Source organism: Suricata suricatta, chromosome 10 (assembly GCF_006229205.1).
Source record: "Suricata suricatta isolate VVHF042 chromosome 10, meerkat_22Aug2017_6uvM2_HiC, whole genome shotgun sequence".
Taxonomy (NCBI): Eukaryota; Metazoa; Chordata; class Mammalia; order Carnivora; family Herpestidae; genus Suricata; species Suricata suricatta.
Window position 1 is genome coordinate 94,737,466 of NC_043709.1, and position 22,044 is coordinate 94,759,509.

Sequence of the window (22,044 nt, forward strand, 5' to 3'; positions counted from 1 at the left end):
ACTCATAATGTTGTCAATACATTACACACCCTCTTTATCAAGACCTTCAGTGCGGTTTCAGACAGCACTGTGCCTGACCTTCCTCAGCTGCAGACATGAATAACCAAGCAGGTACTTATGCAGAACTTAATCTGATGAAAGATTCAAAGGGACAGCAAATGAAAACTAAGGGCACTAAAAGTTCCATTTCAGTAACTGAGCAGGAAATAATCTATGCAGAATTAAATCTTCAAAATGCTTCTCAGGATCTTCAAGGGAATGACAAAAACTATCACTGCAAAGGTAAAAAATTTAACATACACACAGTGTAACTAACTGTTCTAAGATGTGCAGTTAGGGTGCAGGGGTCTAGAGAATGAGTAGGGAATGATCTCACATATTTTCATTTGTGAAGATCAGAGCTTGAAGTTGAATAATGGCATTCTAATTGAAATCTGAGGACTAACTTTACTCAGCTATTGTAATTTGTAGTCTTTGACCAATCACTCATGGAGATTTACCTTTACTGAAAATGCATTAGTATATTCTGAGAGAAGATTATGATGGTAGATAGGGAGCTTTGGGTCCAAGTTTATTTGTGACTCCCTATGCATCTGTGGTTCTTTTATATGTAACTTTCCTAAATGATTATTTCCCCTCCATCCTTTCTCAGTGTTTTCATTTCTCTTCTTAATATTTACTATTATTTCCAGGGAAGCTCATTGCTAGGATCCTGGGAATCATCTGCCTTGTCTTGATATCCACTGTAGTAACAATAGTAGTTGTTACCTGTAAGTGTTTGAATGACTATTTGGGAATTTTTCATTTTAATGATTGTCAGAGCCTCAAAATATCTCCTACTATTATGAAATAGAATTTTCATTTTGATGCATATGTGCTCTAAATGTGCAATAGTTATCTGAATTTGTCAAAAATATAAATTAAGAATAATTGTAGAGAGCATTACACATATATTTAGATTTCTTTACTCAAAGAGGTGATCTAGGAGAAATATCATTGAGAAATACAAATTAATTCTTGAGATTAATTAAATGAAGTACTGAAGAAATGGTGAGGTTTGGTTGTGTAGGCTTTTGAAATATTTTCTCCCAAATCTTCATTACTTTATTAATATTGCTTCGTAAAATAAATTTCATTACAGAGCTTTCTAATTCTAAACAATACAGAAAGTTTTAAATTAAGAAACTCAAGTCATTACAACGTATTTAGTTCAATATTAAATTTAATGAGGATTCCTTTCATTTTTTCAGCTATTGAAATACCGGAGCAGAAAAATTTGTCCCTCACAACGAAGATCCAGAAAGGTACAAAGTGATAAATTCTAATATTAACATAGTTTCTATTTTATCTCTACTTTTGGCTGGGCAACAATGATACTGGAGTTTTTGGAGGAAAATTAATCACAAAACTGGGAATAATAGTTTAGAAATAATGATTATAGGAGCGTATCACTTCTCAGGCAACAATATGAAGAGGTACTCATTTAAAATTAGCATGTCCAGTGTTACCGAGTTCCTCAAATTTCTATCTGGTATAACATGATAAGAGATATATCACTTTGTTATTCTAAAACAGTGGCTTGGTTCAGTTATCTCAGGACATGCTGAGATGGATATTTTTGTGTGTTTGCTTTCTATGGACACATAAATTAAGGAAGGAGAGGCTGACCATTCTCTGCGTGTGTGTGAGCATATTCTTTTATTATACCATCCTGTGAGTGTGCATTAATATGTACACATGTGTATCTGCATATGACTATGTAAATTAATGGGAATTTGTTAATATACAAAGTGCTTCTGGATAATATCCCATAATCTTTCTCCAGCAAATCACTGTGGTTGTCCAAAAGAGTGGTTCACCTATTCCAACAATTGCTATTACATTAGCACTGAAAGAAAACCATGGAATGAGAGTTTGACGTCCTGTGCTTCTAAAAACTCTAATCTGCTCTACATAGATGATGAAGAAGAAATGGTAAGATTTTAAATGTTTCCTGACTTTATTAATAGCTTGTCAGTTAATATAATATTTGTAGAGTTCATTCATAGTTTTGTATATATTTATAGTTTATTTTAAAGTCTGTTAATATTACCTAGTTTGACTATGATATTTTTATATTTTTATATTTTTATGTATACTTGATAATTTCCTCTTGCTTTTCATGGAAAATTGTGCTTCTATAAATGCTCCTTTGCCTGAAATAAACTTTACTATTTAATTTTACCACACACATCAAGCCTTTGTCAGCCCTGCCAATTTCAATATTATGAAATATTTTTGGACTTTATATCAAAGGAATCATGCAGTATGCATTTTTATGTGTGTTTTCCTTCACTTATATATTTGTAATCCATCTATACGATTGCAATTGTCTATAGTTTGTGAATTTTCACTGCTGTCTTATATGAACATGACATTTTAAAACCTATTCTCAGATACAACTTTAGTTTACTTTTAATATGGGGTGTGGACATTATAAAGAATTATTTTATGAAAAGCCTTTTTTGGGGCACCTGGTTGACTCAGTCAGGTCAGGTTGACTCATGCAAATCTTGATTTGGGGGTTGTTAAGTCCTTACATTGTGTATATGGATTACATAAAATAAAACTTTAAAAAAAGAAAAGCCTTTACTATATCTTTTTTACATATTATATTTGTAATGATATATATGAAGCATAACTACATAGTATATAACATATTATAGTTAGGCATGTAAATATTATATTTATCTTAATAAAATAATAATGTAGAAATATAACACTATCATTGTATTTATGTATAATCATAACACATTTTCCTCCAAACATTAGAATGAAATTGCACTCTCATAGGTATGTGTGTATTTCAATTTATTACATTATTCTAACCTTTTTCTAGTTTATTGTGTAAATACACATTGTACCAAATAGGTTCTTGATCCAAAACACAGTAGTCTGACAAAATTAATATAAGCTCTGGTTGTTTTATAACAGTGCTGTTTTCTGGGCTGTAACTCATTAGAATTGTCTCTTTTTTGTTAATGAGAAGTGCTCGTGTGTGTTTCTTGCCCATTTCTCCTACAGGGTGTCTTCTTTTCTCTGATGAGAAGTCCTTGTCATATTTTAAATATGAGCTCTTTATTTTAGTTTTTAAGATGCAAATGGCTTTGTGACTCTTGTGACTTGCATGTTTACTTTCGTAGTGGAGTCTTTTAATGACCAAAATTTATTAATGTTACTATAACTCAATTTATCATTTTGGGCATTGGTGCTCATGTAGCAGGATTCTCACACAGAGAGTAGTGACATGGAGGCTTTTCTTTCCAGGAAGAAACTTTCTTCCAGCCAGCACCACTCAGTTGGGTTTGCGCCCAAAGAACTGAGCCCCGAACACCATGTGGCATGGTGTTTTTAATATATTTTTTACTTCTTTGTCTCCCATATATGGTAACACACAAACATGCAGTCTGATTAAAGTCGTCTCATGTTACAGGTTGTGAGGGATATTGTCACATATCAAATAGCAAGGTTGCCTTGAGTTGTTCTATTTTCTTTCCTTTCTTTCTTTAGGAAGGTACCCTACCACACTTGTTTTGGACCCACTTCATAAGTTAGTTTATGAATATAATCTCTTATATTACTTTCTAGAATTTAATTAATTAATTAATTAATTAACTGTTAATTAGGATTTATTATCCATTTGGGAATTTAGTTTTTGCAATGCTGTATTTGTGATGCTATGAGATAAAAGTGAAGGTTATACTTTTCTGCATCATTACCAAACTGAATAAAATTTATAGCAAAGTAGATATTTTCTTTGCATTTAATTTTGATATATAAAGTAATATATGTAAGTATATAAGCACTAGCATTCTTTATAAGATAGTAATCTATTATATATCTTTATATAATTATATATGTATATATGTCTCACAACTACAGTCTATCACAACCCACAGCATCTTAAGTAAAATGTAGAGCCTTACTTTTCTTTATGTCCCTTTACTGTGTACTATTTACAATAGAATTGTCTTAAATATTTCTCTATTTACATTGAGAATCAATGGATGTTATAATTTTGCTTCAAATATCAAACAATTTAGAAAACACAAGAGATGAAGGAAAGTCCATTAAGACTAATGATAGTTTTAATCTTTCTTTGGTTCCCTCTTACTTCCTGATGATCCAGGACTCCTTTAATCATTTAACTTCTGTTTAGATAATTCCCTTTAGCAGTTCTTTCGGAGTGGGTCTGGTGGTAATACATTTTCTTAGTTTTTCTTTATTGAAGGATCTCTTGATTTCCCCTGCACTTCTGAGTTATATTTTTATTGGATCGTCAGTGGTTTTGGATTGGAATAATGCAGTTGGTATCAAAAAATTTTTTGTCTTTTCAGTACGCCTTTTCCCCAATATTTTGGCTGGAAAGAAAAAACATTCTGGGGACTTTTGCTTGTACCTGTTGGTGTCTGCAGTTTGCTAGCCTCTCGAGAGCCAGTCTGAGATGGGTGAGGTAAAGAGAAATTCCAGGGAGCTCACCACCATGTCCCTTCCTCAACTCTTGCATGCTGAGATCTGTCAGCTTTCTCATTACCTTTCTGAATCTTCTTATGTTGTCTTATTATAGAGCTATTAATTTAGTGGGATGAATGAGGAAAAGTCTATCCTCTAAATTTTTCCAAAACAGGAGGTCTGGTCTGTGGTCGTTTTAATTTGAATATTCCCAAGACAAACAATTTTGAGCATCTTTTTCTATATTCATTTGCTATCCATATATGTTTCTTGGTGATGTAGTTAGTGACATATTTGATTATATTTAACTTTTCCTTTTCTTTTTTAGATTAATTTTTTAATGTTTTATTTATTTTTGAGAGAGAGAGAGAGGGAGACAGCATGAGCAGGGGAGGGTCATAGAGAGAGGGAGACACAGAATCTGAAGACAGGCTCCAGGCTCTGAGCTAGCTGTCAGCACAGAGACTGACACGGGGCTCGAACCCACGAACCGCTAGATCATGACCTGAGCTGAAGTTGGACACTTAACCGACTGAGCCACCCAGGTGCCCCATATTTAACTTTTCTTATTGCATTTTGAGAATTCTTTATGTATCCAGTCTGCAAGTCTTTTATTGGATATATGATTGGAAGTTATTTCCTTCAAGTTTGTGATTTGGCTTTATCTTCAAAAAGCAGAAATTTATTTTGATGAAGTACATTTCATCAATTTATTCTTCTTTGGATCATGTTTCTGGAGTTCTATCTAAAAAGTCTATCTAAAACTTAAAGAATTATATGGTTTACACTTAGGTTAACAATCAATTTGGAGGATTTTTGTATGGAGTTTAGGGTATATAATTATTATTTGATAGTCAGATATTTCCACAGCATTTGTTGAAAAACCTATACTTTCTCCAGTGAATGATTATGCATCTTTGTTGAAATCTGCATTCCCTATATGTGTGGGTATAAATTTTCACATTCTAATCTGTTTCATTAACCTAGTTATGTATTTTTATTCCAATTTCCTGTTTAAAAACTATCCTTTTTAAAAAAATACATATATATTAATTCTGCTTAGTTGTCTTGACTATCCTAGATCTTTCCATGGTTATTTCCATTTATTTTTTTTAAGAGTTTTATTTTCAAAATAACAATATTAGTTTTATTGAATGCCTTCTGCAACAGAGAAGTCATATCATTTGTTTTTCCAATTTATTAAATTACAGTAAGTTAACATATAGTGTAATATTAGATTCAGATGTAGAATTTAGTGATTCATCATTTACATATAATACGCAGCGCCATTACAAGTACCCTCCTTAGTACCCATCGCTCATTTAATCTACCTGCCCACCCAACCCCCATCCAGTAATTATCAGTTTGTTCTCTAAATTTCAGTCTATTTTCTAGTTTGTCTCTCTTTTTTCTCCCCTAGATTCATCTGTTTTGTTTCTTAAATTCCACATATGAGTAAAAGCATACATTATATGGTAATTGTCTTTCTCTGTATGACTTATTTATCTTAGCATAGTACTCTGTAGCTCCATCCACATTACAAATGGCAAAATATCTTTTTTTTTTTTGGAGTAGTATTCCATTGTATACATGTAACACCTCTTGTTTATCCATTCATCAGTCAATAGACATTTGGGCTCTTTCCATAGCTGGGCTATTGCTGATAGTGCTGCTATAAACATTGGGGGGGTACATGTATACTTTCATATCCGTATTTTTTAACCTTTGGGTAAATACTTAGAGATGCAATTGCTGGATCATAGGGTAGTTTTATTTTTAACTTTTTCAGGAACCTCCATATTGTTTTCCCGAGTGGCTGCACCAGTTTGCATTCCCACCAACAGTACCACAGGGTTGCCCTTTCTCCATATCCATGCTAACACCTGTTGTTTCCTGTGTGGTTCATTTTAGCCATTCTGCCTGGTGTGAGCTGATACCTCGTTGTAATATTTCCTGATTATCAATGATGTTGAACATTTTTTTCACATATCTATTAGCTAGCCATCTGCATGTCTTTTATGGAAAAATGCCTATTCATGTCTTCTGCCCACTTTTTCACTTGATTATTTTTTGGGGGTGTTTAGTTTTATACGTTCTCTATAGATTTTGGATATTCAGCCTTTATCAGATATCATTTGCAAATATCTTCTCTCAGATCGAAGATTGACTTTTAGTATTGTTGATTGCTTCTTTCTCTATCCAGAAGCTTTTTATCTTGATGAAGATAAAATAGTTCATTTTTTATTTTGTTTCCTATACCTCAGGAGATATATCTAATGTGAAGTTGCTATGACCGACATGAAAGAGGTTATTGACTGTGTTCTTCTCTAGGATTTTGACAGTTTCCTGTCTCACATTCAGACCTTCTATCCATTTCGAATTTATTTTTTGTATGGTGTAAGAAACCAATCCTGTTTCATTTCTTTGCATGTTTCTGTCCGTTTTTCCCAACACCATCTTCTTTCCATTGGATAGATTTTCCTGCTTTATCAAAGATTAGTTGACCATATAGTTGTGGGTCATTTCTGAATTTTCTATTTTTTTCTATTGATCTATTTTTGTGCCAATACCATACTGTCTTGATCACTACAACTTTGTAATACATCTTAAAGACCAAAATTGTGATGCCTCCAGCTTTGTTTTTCTTTTTCAAGATTGATTTGGCTATTCAGGCAGGGGTTTTGTGGTTGAATACAAATTTTAAGATTGTTTGTTTTACATCTTTGAAAAACAGCATTGGTATTTTTATAGGGATTACATTAAATCTATAGATTGCTTTAGACAGTTTAGACATTTTAAAGATATCTTTTCTTCCAATCCACGATCATGGAATGTTTTTTTTCATTTATTTGTGTCACCTTCTAATTTCTTTCATTAGTGTTTCATAGTTATTTAAGTACAGATCTTTCACCTGGTTGGTTAGATTTATTCCTAAGTATTTTATGGTTTGGGGTGCAATTTTTAATGGAATTGATTCTTTAATGTCTTTTTCTGATGCTTTAGTTTTGGTGTATTGAAGCGCAACAGAATTCTGTTCATTGATTTTGTATTCTGCAACTTGCTGAATTTGTATACTAGTTCAAGCAATTTTTTGTTGGAATCTTTTGGGTTTTCTGTAAAGGGTATAATCTCACCTAGACATAGTGAAAATCTGACTTATTTCTTGCTGATCTGGGTGCTTTTTATTTCTTTTTGTTATCTGATTGCTGAGACTAGGACTTCCAGTCCTATGTTAAATAACAATGGTGAGAGTGGACATCCCTGTCTTATTCCTACCTGTAGAGGAAGAGCTCTCAGTTTTTCCCCATTGACGATTATGTTAGCTGTGGGTTTTTCCTATATGGCCTTTATTATGTTGAGGCATGTTCCCTCTATCCCTCCTTTGTTGAGGGTTATCATGTTGAGTCATCATGGCTGGATGTTGTACTTTGTCAAATGTTTTTTCTGCATCTATTGAGAGGATCATAAGTTTCCTATCCTTTCTTTTATTAATGTTCTGTGTCACACTTATTGATTTAAAAATAATGTACCACCATTGTAGTTAAGGAATACATCTTACCTGATCATGGTGAATGATTCTTTTAATGTACTGTTGGGTTCAATAGACTAGTAGTTTGTTGAGAAATTTTGCGTTCATGTTCATCTAGGATATTGGTCCATAGTTCTCTCTATTGGTAGGGTCTTTATCTTTAGAATCAGGGTAATGCTGGCCCCATAGAATGAGTTTGGAAGTGTTCCTTCCATTTCTGTTTTTTGGATAATTTAGGAAAAATAGGTATCAACTCTTTAAATGTTTGATAGAATTCCCCAGTGAAGCCATCTAGCCCTGAACTTTAGTTTGTTTGGGGATTTGTTTGTTTCTATATCATTCATTTCTGCTTTAATCTTTATTATTTCTATTCTTCTGCTAGTTTTTACTTTTTTTTTCTAGCTTCTTAGGTGTAAGGTGAGGTTTTTTAATTGAGATTATTCTCGTTTCTTGATGTAGACCTGTATTGCTCTATACTTCCCTCCTAGGACCACTTTTGCTTCATTGCAAAGGTTTTGGATCATTGTGTTTTCCTTTTCATTCATTTTCATGTATTGTTTTTTTTTAATTTATCCTTCACTTCCTGACTAATGCATTCATTCTTTAGTAGCGTGTCATTTAACTTCCAAGTATTTGTGGCCTTTCCAAGTTTTTTTTTCTTGCGTTTGACTTCAACTTTCATAGTGTTGTTCAGATTATATATATGGTATCATCTCAATCTTCCTGTACTTGTTGAGACCTCATTTATGACATAGTATGTAGTCTATTCTAGAGAATATACCATGTTCAATGAAGAGAATGTATATACTGCTGCTTTAGGATGAAATGTTCTTAATGTATCTGTGAAGTCCATCCAGTCCAGAGTGCCATTCAAGGACACTGTTTCCTTGTTGATTTTCTGCTTTGATGATCTGTCCATTGCTGTAAGGAGGGGGAGTACAAAGTCATATGCTATTATTGTATTATTTTCAGTGAATTCTTTTATGTTTATCATTAATTGCCTTATGTATTTGGATGCTTTCATGTTGGGGACATCAATATTTATAGTCGTTAGAACTTCTTGTTGGATAATCCCCTTCATTACGATATAGTGCCCTTCTTCAGAGGTTGTTACAATCTTTGGTTTAAAATATCATTTTGTTGATATAAGTATGACTTCTATTTGCATGATAAATATCTCTGCATTCAATTTGTAGGTGTCATTAGGTCTAAAATGAGTCTCTTGTAGACAGCATACAGATGGGTCTTTTTTTTCTTTCTGACACTCTATGTCTTTTGATTGGAGCATTTAGTTCATTTACATTCAAATTAATTATTGATAGATATGTATTTAGTTTCATTTTATCACTAATTTTGTTGTTGTTTCTGGAGATTTCTCTGTTTCTTTCTAGTTTTTGTTGCTTTTGGTCTCTTTTTTCCCCTCACTCAAAAAATCACCTGTAATATTTTTTACAAGTCTGGTTTAGTGATCATGAACTCCTTTAGTTTTTTGTTTGTTTGTTTTCTGTCTGAGAAACTCTTTATCTATTCTTCTATTCTGAATGATAGCCTTGCTCGATAGAATATTTTTGACTGCATATTTTTTTTTCATTTAGCACATTAAATATATCATGCCACTCACTTCTTGGCTACCAAGTTTCTGTGGAGAGAGCTGCTGCTAACCATATTTGTCTTACCTTGTAAGCTAGGGACTTCTTTTGTCTTTTACCTTTAGGATATTTTGTTTATAACTATATTTTACAAATTTAATTAAACTATGTCTTGGTGTGGCCTGCTTTTGTTGATTGATGAGAGTTCTCCGTGCCTGTCTGTTTCCTTCCACAGATTAGGGAAGCTTTCAGCTATAATTTCCTTAAATAAAACTTTTGTCACATTTTGTCCCTCTTCTCCTTCTGGGACTCCGATGATACAAATTTACTTCATTTGATAAAATCATTTTCCCCCAAGCCTAGTCTCATGATTCATCATTCTTTTCCTCTTTTGTTCAGCTACATTGTTTTCACAATTTTATCTTCTATACCACTTATTCATTCCTCTGTTTCTTCCATCCTTTTAGTCATTACAATCAATCATCTTTCATATCTCAGTTATTGCATTTTAAATGTCTGCCTGATGGTTTTTTAGCTCTCTTATCACTGTGGTGTCTCCCTGATGTCCTTCATGCTTTCCAAGGTCAGCAAGTATCCTCATGATTATTCCTTTAAATTTTGCATTAGGCATATTCCTTATATCTATTTCAAATATGTCTCTGGCCATGACCTTTTCTTCTTCTTTCTTTTGGGTGATTTCCTCCAGTTTGACATTTTTTCTAGGTCTCTTTCCTCTTTTCTGTGTTAAAAAATCCCGTTATGTTAACTGTTCCTGAAAGTAATGGTATTATGAATAAGAGGTTATATAATGTCCAGGGCCTGACACTTCAGGAATTGTTTCTGGTGTAAGCTTCTTGCTTTCTGCTGCTGTGTTTTGGCTGTTCTATCCCTCAGGTCAGTTATTTGCAGAGTTTCTCCTTGCCTACAGTGGGCACTGTTTGGAATTTGGCCAGCATGTTGTGAGTATTAACTTGGTGTGCTTTTTCTTTGCTTGTTAAATGAGTCCTGATGTTATTCCCACTAGTACTGAATATTTGAAAAACTCTATGCAAACTCTATGTAGATGTGGTGTGTGTGTGTGTGTGTGGTGCAGGGGTTGCTGGTCTTTTGGGGAAAGAGTCCACTGCACTGGTCTGTAGGCACACTTGCCCAATAAAAGCAGTATCAGCAGAGTGCAATGGGTGGGACTTGGTGTAAGTAGGTTAGGCAGCCAGTGTTGGCACTGTGCTGTTTACTGAATTTAGTTTATGCTGGGAGCAGGGAGGGAAATGGCACCAGTCATCTCCTTTGTCCCCCAAGGGGGGGGTCTGTTTGCTGCTCTCAAGGAAGGCCTCCCAGAAAAGTGAATATTCATCATGCATCCCATGTGTATTTCAGATCACTATTTTCACATTGTCTGTCTCCAGGTTGCTTGCCTGCCTGGATCAGTGTAATACACTTCGTGCTCGGTCACAGCCAATCCTTATGACTTAAAAAGTTTTTTAATGTTTATTTATTTTTGAGATACAGGGAGAAACAGAGTGTGAGTGGGGGAGGGGCAGAGAGAGAGGAAGACACAGCATCTGAAGCAGGCTCTAGGCTCTCAGCTGTCAGAACAGAGCCTGATGCAGGGCTCAAACCCACAAACTGTGAGATTGTGACCTGAGCTGAAGTTGGCACTTAACCAACTGAGCCACCCAGGTGTCCCCAAACCTTATGACTTTTAAAACTTCAAATGATAGTGACCTGATATGGCAAGGATCTGTGCTGGTCTTCTGGAGGATATTCTTGCTGCGCTAGGACTGATGCAGGTTTGATCCAAAAGGGCAGTTTTACTAGAGCAGAGAGGCATAGGATTTGGAACAAATAAGGCTAAACAACCAGGGTCTGGGTTAGCTGCCCTCAGCAGGTGTCTTTGTGCCTCTGCTGAGGGTCAGGGGGAGGGAAATGGTACCCAGCAGCTCTTTTGTCCCAAGAGTCTTTGGCTACACCAATTTACATTCTCACCAAAAGTTTTCCTGTTCTTCACATTCTACCAGTATTAGTTATCTTTTCTCTTTTTGATAAAAGCCATCTGAACAGATGTGAAGTGATTATCCCATTGCTTTATGCTCATCAATTTGTAGTTCCCTGATGAATCATATGTTGAGCACCTTTTCATGTACCTACTGGCCATTTCTACGTCTTCAGAAAAGTGTCTACTCAGATCTGTATGCCATTTTTAAAATTGGATTAGTTTCTTTTTAGCTATACTGTTGAAAGAGTTATTTATATATTTTGGAAAATAGTCAGATGTATGGTTTGCAATTATATTCTTCCATTCAATATGTTGTCTTTTCGACTTATTGATTGTTCCCTTTGCTGTGCAAAAGCTCTTTATTTCAATGTAGTCTCACTTTTTATTTAATTTTTGGTGCCTGTGCTTTTGGTGACATATTCTAGACATGTTGTTATAATCCTGTGACTGTCACCTATGGCCAGAGTAGAAATTAATCCAATCCACTATCCCCTGGGATGGTGGTAAATTCTTGATCTCTCCTTTATTTTTGAATGAAAGCTTTGCTGAATAAGATATTCTTGGTTGACAGTTACTTTTTGCCTTTGATCACTTTGAAAATAGTATCTTAAATTCTGGGGAAGAGGCAGAGTAGGAAGACCTTAAGCTAATCTCATCTCATGGACAAAACTAGATAACACCCACATCAATGTAAATAACCTAGAAAATGACCCAAAGACATATAGAGCAGACTCTGGACAGCTGAATGTAGAAAAGAGGCCACATCCAGAGGGTAGGAAGTCCAAAGAATCAGTCATGAGGTAAGAAGATCCTCAGGACCATGCATGAGAGGAAGGGATGCCATGGGTGTGGAGAGAGGAAATAAAAAGACCCTCCCACAAAGCACCCCAGGCATGGGGAACATATTCAGTGAAGATAAATCCCTATAACATTTGGCTTCAAAAACCAGTTCTTATAATCAACCTGGCTTAACACTTGGAAATTTATTTATTGTTTTTTAAATTTTATTTCAATACAAGTTAGTTAACTTTTAGTGTAATAATGGTTTCAAGAGTAGAATTCACTACTTCCATATAACACTCAGTGCTCATCTCAACAAGTGCCCTCCTTAATGTCCATCACCCTGCCCAGCACCCCTCCAGCAACCGTCAGTGTGTTCTCTGTATTTAAGAGTCTCTTAAGGTTTGCTTCCCCTTCTGTTTTTATCTTATTTTTCCTTCCCTTCTCGTATGTTCATTTGTTGTGTTTCTTAAATTCTACAGATGAGTGAAATCATATATCTTTCTTTCACTTATTTTGCTCAACATAATACACTCTAGCTCTATGAACATTGTTGCAAATGGCAAGATTTTATTCTTTTTGATCACTGAGTAATATATATATATATATCTGTATATCACATCTTTTTTATCCATTGTCAGTTGAGGGACATTTGGGCTCTTTCCATAATTTGACTACTGTTGACAGTGTTGCTATAAACATTGGGGTGCATGTTCCCCTTTGAATCCTCATTTTTATATCCTTTGGATAAATACCTACGAGTGAAATTGCTGGGTCATAGGGTATCTCTATTTTTTGTTTTTCTGAGAAATTCTATACTGTTTTCCTGAGTGTCTGGCCAGTTTGCATTCCCAACAGCAGTGCCAAAGTGTTCTTTCTTTGCATACTCGACATCTGTCGTTTGCTGAGTTGTTAATTCTAGCCATTCTGACAAGTGTGAGGTGATATCGTATTGTGGTTTTGATTTGTATTCCCCTGATGATGAGTGATGTTGAGCATCTTTCCATGTATCTGTTGTCCATCTGGATGTTTTCTTTGGAGAAGTGTCTGTTCTTGTCTTTTGTCCATTTCTTCACTAGATTACTTGTTTTTCGGGGGTGGTGAATTTGGTAAGTTCTTTATAGATTTTGGATACTAGCCCTTTATCTGATATGTCATTTGCAAATATATTCTCCTATTCTATCTGTTGCCTTTTAATTTTGTTGGTGGTTTCCTTTGCTGTGCAGTAGGTTTTATTTTGAGTAGGTCCCAATAGTTCATTTTTGCTTTTGTTTCCCTTACCTCTGGAGACATGTATAGTAGAAAGTTGCTGTGGGTGAAGTCAAAGAAGTTGCTGTCTGTTTTCTCCTGCAAGGTTTTGATGTTTTCTTGCCTTATATTTAGTTCTTTCATCCATTTTGTGCTTATTTTTATGTATGGTGTAAGAAAATGGTCCAGGTTTATTCTTCTGCATGTCAATGTCCGGTTCTCCCAACACTATTTGCTGAAGAGACTGTCTTTTTTCCATTGGATACTCTTTCCTGTTTTGTCAAAGATTAGTTGGCCAAACATTTGTGGGTCCATTTCTGGGTTTTCTATTCTGTTCCATTGATATATATGTCTGTTTTTGTGCCAGTGCCATACCGTCTTGATGATTACAGCTTTGTAATACAGCCTGAAGTGTGGAATTGTGACGCCTCCAGCTTTCATTTTCTTTTACAAGATCACTTTGGCTACTCAGGGTCTTTTGTGGTTCCATACAAGTTTTAGAACCGTTTGTTCTAGTTCTGTAAAGAATGTTGGTGTTATTTTGTTAGGAATTCCACTAAATTTGTAGATTTCTTTGGGTATTATTGACATTTTAACAATATTTGTTCTTCTAAACCATGAGCATGGACTATTTTTCCATTTATTTGTGTCTTCTTCAATTTATTTTATAAGCTTTCTATAGTTTTCAGCATAAAGATCTTTCACCTCTTTGGTTACAGCTATTCCTAGATATTTTATGGTTTGTGGTGCAATTGTAAATGGGGTCGATTCCTTGATTTCTCTTTCTACTACTTCATTATTAGTGTATAGAAGTGCAACCAATTTCTGTACATTGGTTTTATATCCTGAGACATTGCTGAATTCCTGAATCTGTTCTAGCAGGTTTTTGGTGGAGTCTTGGGATTTTCAACATAGAGTATCTTGTTGTCTATGAAGAGTGAAGGTTTGACTTCTTCCTTGCTGATTTGGATGGCTTTTATTTCTTTTTGCTGTCTGATTACTGAGGCTAGAACTTCCAACACTATGTTGAACACTGGTGGTGATAGTGGACATCCCTCTTGTGTTTCTGACTTTAGGTGGAAAGCTCTCAGTTTTTCCCATTCTCCAGCGTAGGCCACAAAGTAAGTCTCAGCAAATTGGAAAACATTGAAATCATACCAGGCATCTTTTCTGACCACAATACTATGAAATTAGAAACCAACCACAAGGAAAAATCTGGAATGAACACAAATACATGAATGTTAAATTTCATGCTACTAAACAGTAAATGGCACAATGAAGAAATCTAAGAGGAAATAAAAAATAATGGAGGCAAATGAAACTGAAAATGCAACGGTGCAAATTCTTTGAGATGCAGCAAAAACTGTTTAACAGGAACGTTTATAACAATACAGGTCTACATGAAGAAGAAGAACAATCCTAAATAAACAATCAAACATTATACCTAAAGGAGTAAGTAAAGAAAGGAGTAAGTAAAGAAACACAAAGGAAAAGCCAGCAGAAGAGTGTAAATAATAAAGATTAGAGCAGAAATAAATGATATGGAAGGTAAACAAACAAACAATAGACCAGATCAATGAAACCCAGACCCAGTCTTTTGAAAAGACCAAGAAAATTGATAATCTTCTAACCAGATTCATTGAGAGACAGAGAGAGAGAGAAATCAAATTTTATTTATTTGATACAGAAATACAAAGGATTGTAAAGAAGATCATGAAAAATTGTATTACAACAAACTGGACAACCTAAAAGAAATTCCTAGAAACATATAACATCCCAAAACTGAACAGAAAGAAATAGAAAAGTTGAACAGACTGATTACCTGCAATGAAACAGTAACAAAAAACTTCCAGGACCAGATGATTTCACAGGTGAATTTGCCAAACACTTAAAGAGTTCTTATTCTTCTCTATTTCAAAAAATAGAAGTGGAAGGAGAGCTTCTACATTCATTCTATAAGACTAGCATTACCCTGATACCAAAACCAGATAATGACACTAGAAAAAAAATAGAACCATAGGCTACTATCTCTGATAGACATAGATGCAAAAATCCTCAATAAATCATTAGCAAACTAGATTCAACAATATACTAAAAAATTATTCACATTAATCAAGTGGAATTTATTCCGGGGCTGCAAATAGTCAATATTTGTAAATCAATCAATGTGATACGTTACATTAACAAGAGAAAAAAATAAAACCCATTTTGTCATTTTAATAGTTGGAGAAAAATAATTTGACAAAATACAACATTCATTTTTGTTAAAAATTCTCAACCAAGGCTATTTAGGGGGAACATCTCTCAACATAATAAAGGCCATATATGAAAATCCACAGCTGGTATCATCCTCAATGGTGAAAAACTGAAAGCTTTTCCCCTAAGGTCAGGAATAAGAAAAGGATGTCCACTCACAATCTTATTCAATGTAGTACTGGAAATCCAGCCATAGAAATCAGGCAACACAAAGAAAAAAAGGCTTCCAACTAGTTAGGAACTCTGAAACTATAAATCATTGATGAAAGAAAGGGAAGATGACACAAACAAATGAAAAGTCATTCTATGGAAGAACAAATATTGTTAAATTGTGCATATTATCAAAATACCAAGAGCAGTTTTCACAGAACCAGAACAAATAATCCTAAAATTTATATGGAACCATAAAAGATGCCCAATAGTCAAAGCAGTCTTGAAAAAGAAGAGCATCACTGGAAGTATCACAATCCCAATTTCAAGATACACTACAAAGCTGTCAAAATCAAAACAGTATGCTACTGGCACAAAGATAGACACAGAGATCAATGGAACAGAGTAGAGAGCCCAGAAATAAATTCAGAAATATATGGTCCATTAATCTTTGACAAAAGAGTCAAGAATATGCAATGGGAAAAAGAATCTTTTAAACAAATAGTGCTGGGAAAACTGGACAGCTACATGCAAAACAATGAAGCTGGACCACTTTTTTGCACCATACAGAAAAATAAACTCAAATTGGATTGAGGACCTACATGTGAGACCTGAAACCATAAAAGAGCAGAGGCAGTAATTTCACTGATATTGCCCACAGCATCATTTTTGTAGATATGTCACTTGAAGCACAGTAAACTATTTGGATTACATCAAAATAAATTTAAAAACTTCTGCATTACAAAGGAAACAACCAAATTAAAACACAGCATACTGTAGTGGGAGAAGATATTTGCAAATGACATTCCAATAAAGGGTTGGTTAGTATTCAAAATATATAAAGAACATATACAACTCAGCATTAAAAAAAACAAAAACAAAAACAAAAACAAAAACAAAAAACAAAAAAACAAAAACCCAAATACTCCAATCAAAATATGGGCAGAAGAAATGAACAGACATTTCTCCAAAGAAGAAATAAGGAAGACCAACAGACACATGAAAAGATGTTCGACATTATTGATCATCAGGGAAATGTAAATCACAGCTACAATGAGATATCACCTCATATCTATCAAAATGGCTAAAATAAAAAACACAAGAAACAGCAATTGTTGGCAAAGATGTGGAGAAAAAGAAACTCTTGTGCACAAATGTGAATGTAGACTGATGCAGCCTACTGTGGAAACAGTGTTGATATTCCTTAAAAAATTTAAAAATTATGATCCAAAATTCCACTACTGAATATTTATCCAAAGAATGTAAAAACACTAATTTGAAAAGATATAGACACCATGGCAATATGTTCATTGAAATGGAATATTTCTCAGGCATAAAAAGTAATGAATTTTGTTATTTGAAATAACTTTGATGGATATAAAGAGTATAATGCTAAGTAAAATCAGACAGGCAGAGAAAGACAAAGACCACATGATCTCATATATGTGTGGAATTTAAGAAAAAAACAAATGAATCAAGAAAAAAGACACAAACAAAAAACAGACTCTTAACTATGGAGAACAAACTGATGGTTACTAGAAGGGAAGTGGACAGGGGGATGGGTGAAATAAGTAAAGGGGACTAAGACTAATCTTACTGTGATGAGCAATGAGTAACGTTTAGAGATGTTGAATCACTTTATTATGTACCTGAAACTAATAAAACGCTATAGTATGTTGACTATACTGCAGTTAAAAAAAAAGAAAAAAGAAAAAAAAACCATTCTACTCTCTCCTGGCTTGTGCATGGGAGGAGGTTTAGCTGAGGTCACCCTTCTTGGTACGCTGGCACTCAAACCCCTCAAAGCAGTATTGGGGCTATAGTGCTCGGATCAAGTGCAAATGGAACTTTCACAGTGTAGGGTCCTGGGCACAGTTTCACTTGCTGTCACTATGGGACTGATGTCTAGGGTGGAGACGTGCCGATATCACATGGATACTGTGATAATCTCAGTGCATAATCACCGTGACTCTGGCTGGTGAAACAAGTGCACCAGTGACAGATTCTGGGATTACAAGGTCCAGTGATGCTTGGGCCTGGAGGCAGGGTGTAGTGGTCTAGGGATGGTGCCCTAGGTGGCAGTCTGAGAATGCTTAAAAATTTTGCATAAACATTAATGATAATAATTTATTCAATCTATGCCATTTCAGTTTGCAAATGATTTCATTAAAGTGCTCTACTTTCAGACTGGAGGGGAAACCTGTGTGTATTTCTAAAACTGTGCTGAAGCCAGGCAATATTGGTTTCTGAACACTAATTATGCATATCCTTTTCAACACTATGTTCATGATTTCACATTGGTGACTTGAACCATTCACAGTGACTTTTCACCACAAAAATCAACAAATAAGGTTTTCTTTCCTCTTTGATGTGCTTGCTCAGTTACCAGCACTAGGTTGGTATAGACCCAACCAAGCAGTGTTATAATGCTGGCTTTAAATAATCTTATCTTTTAAAAAATTAAGAGAAGCAAACACACACAGAGACTCTTAAATTTACACACATATTTATCATTTCTATTGATCTTTATTCCTTCTTGTGGACACCATCTCTTGTCATTTCCTCTTAGCTTGAAAAACATTTTTGGAGAACAGATCTGCTAAGAAGAAAGTGTTAGCTCCTCATGCACCTCCTTTTTTGAAAGACTGTTTTGCTGAATTGGGAACTTGTGTGTGACAAGATTTCTTTGTTATGTTTTACTTTGTTGTGGGTCTTTTTTTTTTTTTTTTGAGGGGTTTTGGTTTGTGTTTTGTTTTTTGTTTTCTTCAGTTCTTTCAGCTCTTTGGTTTTCACCTTCTGTGTTTTTATTCTTCATAGTTTCTGGTGAGAACTTCTCTATTAATCATATTATTAGTTGTAATTGAATGTAATGAGTAGTTTTTCTCTTGTTGCTTTTAAGATGCCCTCTTTTTGTTTGTTTGCTTTTTATTTTTTAATTGTGAGAAAAAATAGTAGAAAATTTCTCATATTACCCATTTATTTAAAAATAAACTATTTCTGAGAGCACTTTTAGGTTCATATCAAAACTGAGATAAGGCACACAGGTTTCCCATATTCCCCTACTGTCTACACATGCATAGACTCTCCTATTATTAATATCTCTTATCAGAGAGGTACATTTGCTACAGCTGATGCAAGAACATGAGACATCTTTATCACTGAAAGATCATAATTTAATTTAGGTGTATACTCTTGATTATGTACATTTTATGAGTTTGGAGAAATGCATAAAGACATATGTCATCATTGTATATTTATATAATATAGTTTCACTGACCTAAAAATCCTCTGTTTCCCACCCATTAATCCTGCCCTTCTTGCTAAACCCTGGCAGCCCCTCATCTTTTTACTGTTTCCATAGTTTTATTTTCTCCAGGATATCATGTAGTTGGAATCACACAACATCTCACATCTTATCCACTACATTTTAACAATTTCATGCATCTTAACCAACACTAGGCATACAGTTCTCGAGTGCTAACTATATTCACAGCATTGTCCAACAGATCTCTAGAACTTTCACCTTGAAAAACTGAAACTCCATACTCAATGAACAGAATGGCCTTCTCCACTTTCCCCCGAACTCTGAGCAATTACTATTCTACTTGCTGTTTCTATCCGTTCGACTGCTTTAGATACTTCACGTAAGTGGAATCATATTCGTCTGTGTGTGTGACTGGCTTATTTCACTTAGCATAATATCCTGGAGTTTCATCCATGTTGTAGCAGGTGATAGGATTTCCTTCCTTTTTAAGCCTGAATAATATTACACTGTTATGTGTATACTGTGCTTTCTTTCTCCATTCATCCATCGGTGGACATTTGGGCTGCTTCTACCAGTTGGCTTTTGTGAATAATGCTGCTGTAATATGAGTGTGCAGATGTCTCTTTGAGATCTTGGTTTCAATTCTTTTAGAAAATTTCCTACTCGTGGGATTGCTGATTCATATGACAATTCTATTTTTAAATTTTTGAGGGAGCTCCATACTCTTTTTCATAATGACTGACCAATTTACTTTCCCACTGACAATGTGCCAGGGTCCTAGTTTTTCCATCTCTTCACTGACACTCTTGTTTTGTCCCAAATAGTATCCATTCTAATAAGTATGAGGTGATATCTCATTGTGGTTTTGCTTTGAATTTCTCTGCTATTAGTTATATTGAACATCTTTTCATATGCTTTTTGACCATTTATATGCTTTCAAATGTCCATTCAATTCCTTTGCCCATTTCTTATTTGGGTTTTTGTTTTTATTAGTGATATAGTATTCCTTATATATTTTGGATATAAACCTTTGTTTTGATAGATGATTAGCAAGCATTTTTCCACTCTGTCTTTCATTCTGTGGATAATGTCCTTTGATGCACAGATATGTTTTAATTTGATGTAGCCCATTTTTCTACAATGGTCTTTTCCTTTGTAGTGTGTGCTTTTGGTATTATATCCAAGAAGTCATTGCCAAATAAAATTTTATTTACTTATCCCCCATGTTTTCTCCAAAGAATTTGATAGTTTTATATTTTATGTTTATGTGTTTAATCCATTTTTTTAAATTTATTAGAAAATTTTATTTAAAATTTTTATTAAAAATTTTAATATTTATTTATTTTTGAGAGAGAGAGAGAGACAGAGCATCAGCAGAGGAGAGGCAGAGAGAGGAGACACAGAATCTGAAGCGGCTCCAGGCCCCAAGCTGTCAGCACAGAGCCTGAGGCGGGGCTCGAACTCACAAACTGTGAGATCATGACCTGAGCTAAGGTCAGAGGCTTAACTGACCTAACCACCCATGTGCCCTTCGTTTAGTCCAGTTTTTCAAAAAGTTTATTTATTTATTTTGTGTGTGTGTGAGAGGAAGAGAGAGGGAGAGAGAGAGAGAGAGCACAGAAAATTGGGGGAGGGGCAGAGAGAGAGGTAAAACTATAATTTTTTTGGATCACTGCGCTAGGGTTGGTAGGTGGAGAGGCATGGGAACAGACCTAGGCAAGATTACAAACGTTCTTCTTACTTGAATCTCTAGGAGTTTTTAAAATAATAAATATTTTACGAGTTATTATTTACCTAAGGTCAATTATTAGAACCCAAAATTCTTGCCCATATCAGTTTTTCTTCTTCACTTAATCCTACTAAGATATAATGTATTCAGTGTGTAGCATTGTATTACAATTTGAAAGAATCTACAAAGTAACAAAGAATTGATTGTATCGGTTACTACAAAATTCAAATGAGTATAAGAGCTTTTATGTGTCTTCTAATAAAATTTGTTTTCTTGTAGTATATGTTGAACTTCTTCATTTATTCTTCATGGTGTCGAGTTTCCCCAAGAAGCAATGATAATTCATGGGCGTTGCCCAAAGGATTAACATTCTTTTCCAAACAGTAAGTGTCTTGACAACTCCTTTATTTTATGCCTCAGAGAATTTGTCATATAAAAAGAAAAACAGCTTTAATGGAACAACTTTATAAACACAATCGATGAAGTGTTTCCATAGAAAATTAATATGGAAAATGTTCAGATTTAGAAATGTAACTATGAGTCCAAATGAATTGCTTGTTCACTAAGATTTTAAATTACATATTACCAATATTAACTAGATATTATGTTCTATATTTCAGGTTGTCAGTGTCTACAGAGAAGGACAACAATTGTCCATTTTTTTATGCTCATGCCAAAAAAATTTATCTTGAATCTTGCTTAGAAATTAAAACATATGTTTGTAAGCACCAGGCACTTCAACATACCTAAATTTGGTATAATGCCGCTTCACCGTCTATAAAGAACATATTTCTCATTTCTTCAAACCATATGATTATTTTCTTAGAATTCTTTTTTTTTAAGATTTTATTTTTATAACAGTTTTGGATTCACAACAAAATTAGGAGAATGGTACAGAGATTTCCCATAACCCTCTGGCATGCACCTGTGCATGGCCACTTTCACCATCAACCTCACTCCCTAGAATTTGTTACCAAGGATTAATCTGCATCGATACATTGTAATCACCCA

General features: G+C 34.4%; 1 protein-coding gene across 1 annotated transcript; it reads left to right on the top strand.

The window, feature by feature from the left end:
- Nucleotides 1-83: 83 nt before the first annotated feature.
- Nucleotides 84-21,799, top strand: LOC115304598 (NKG2-F type II integral membrane protein-like). Its single transcript, XM_029954827.1, has 6 exons — nt 84-282; nt 693-770; nt 1,251-1,304; nt 1,826-1,974; nt 21,313-21,416; nt 21,654-21,799. The coding sequence occupies exons 1-6, from the start codon at nt 96-98 to the stop codon at nt 21,781-21,783; spliced, it is 702 nt and encodes a 233-aa protein (XP_029810687.1). The 5' UTR covers nt 84-95; the 3' UTR covers nt 21,784-21,799.
- The last annotated feature ends 245 nt before the right edge of the window (nt 21,800-22,044 follow it).

What these genes read in the sequence shown, in the direction of transcription:
- LOC115304598 (XM_029954827.1), top strand. Translation starts at nt 96, where the DNA reads ATGAATAACCAAGCAGGTACTTATGCAGAACTTAATCTGATGAAAGAT. An exon ending in CAAAAACTATCACTGCAAAG is followed by an intron (nt 283 to 692) that starts GTAAAAAATTTA and finishes TATTATTTCCAG; the next exon opens with GGAAGCTCATTGCTAGGATC. An exon ending in CACAACGAAGATCCAGAAAG is followed by an intron (nt 1,305 to 1,825) that starts GTACAAAGTGAT and finishes ATCTTTCTCCAG; the next exon opens with CAAATCACTGTGGTTGTCCA.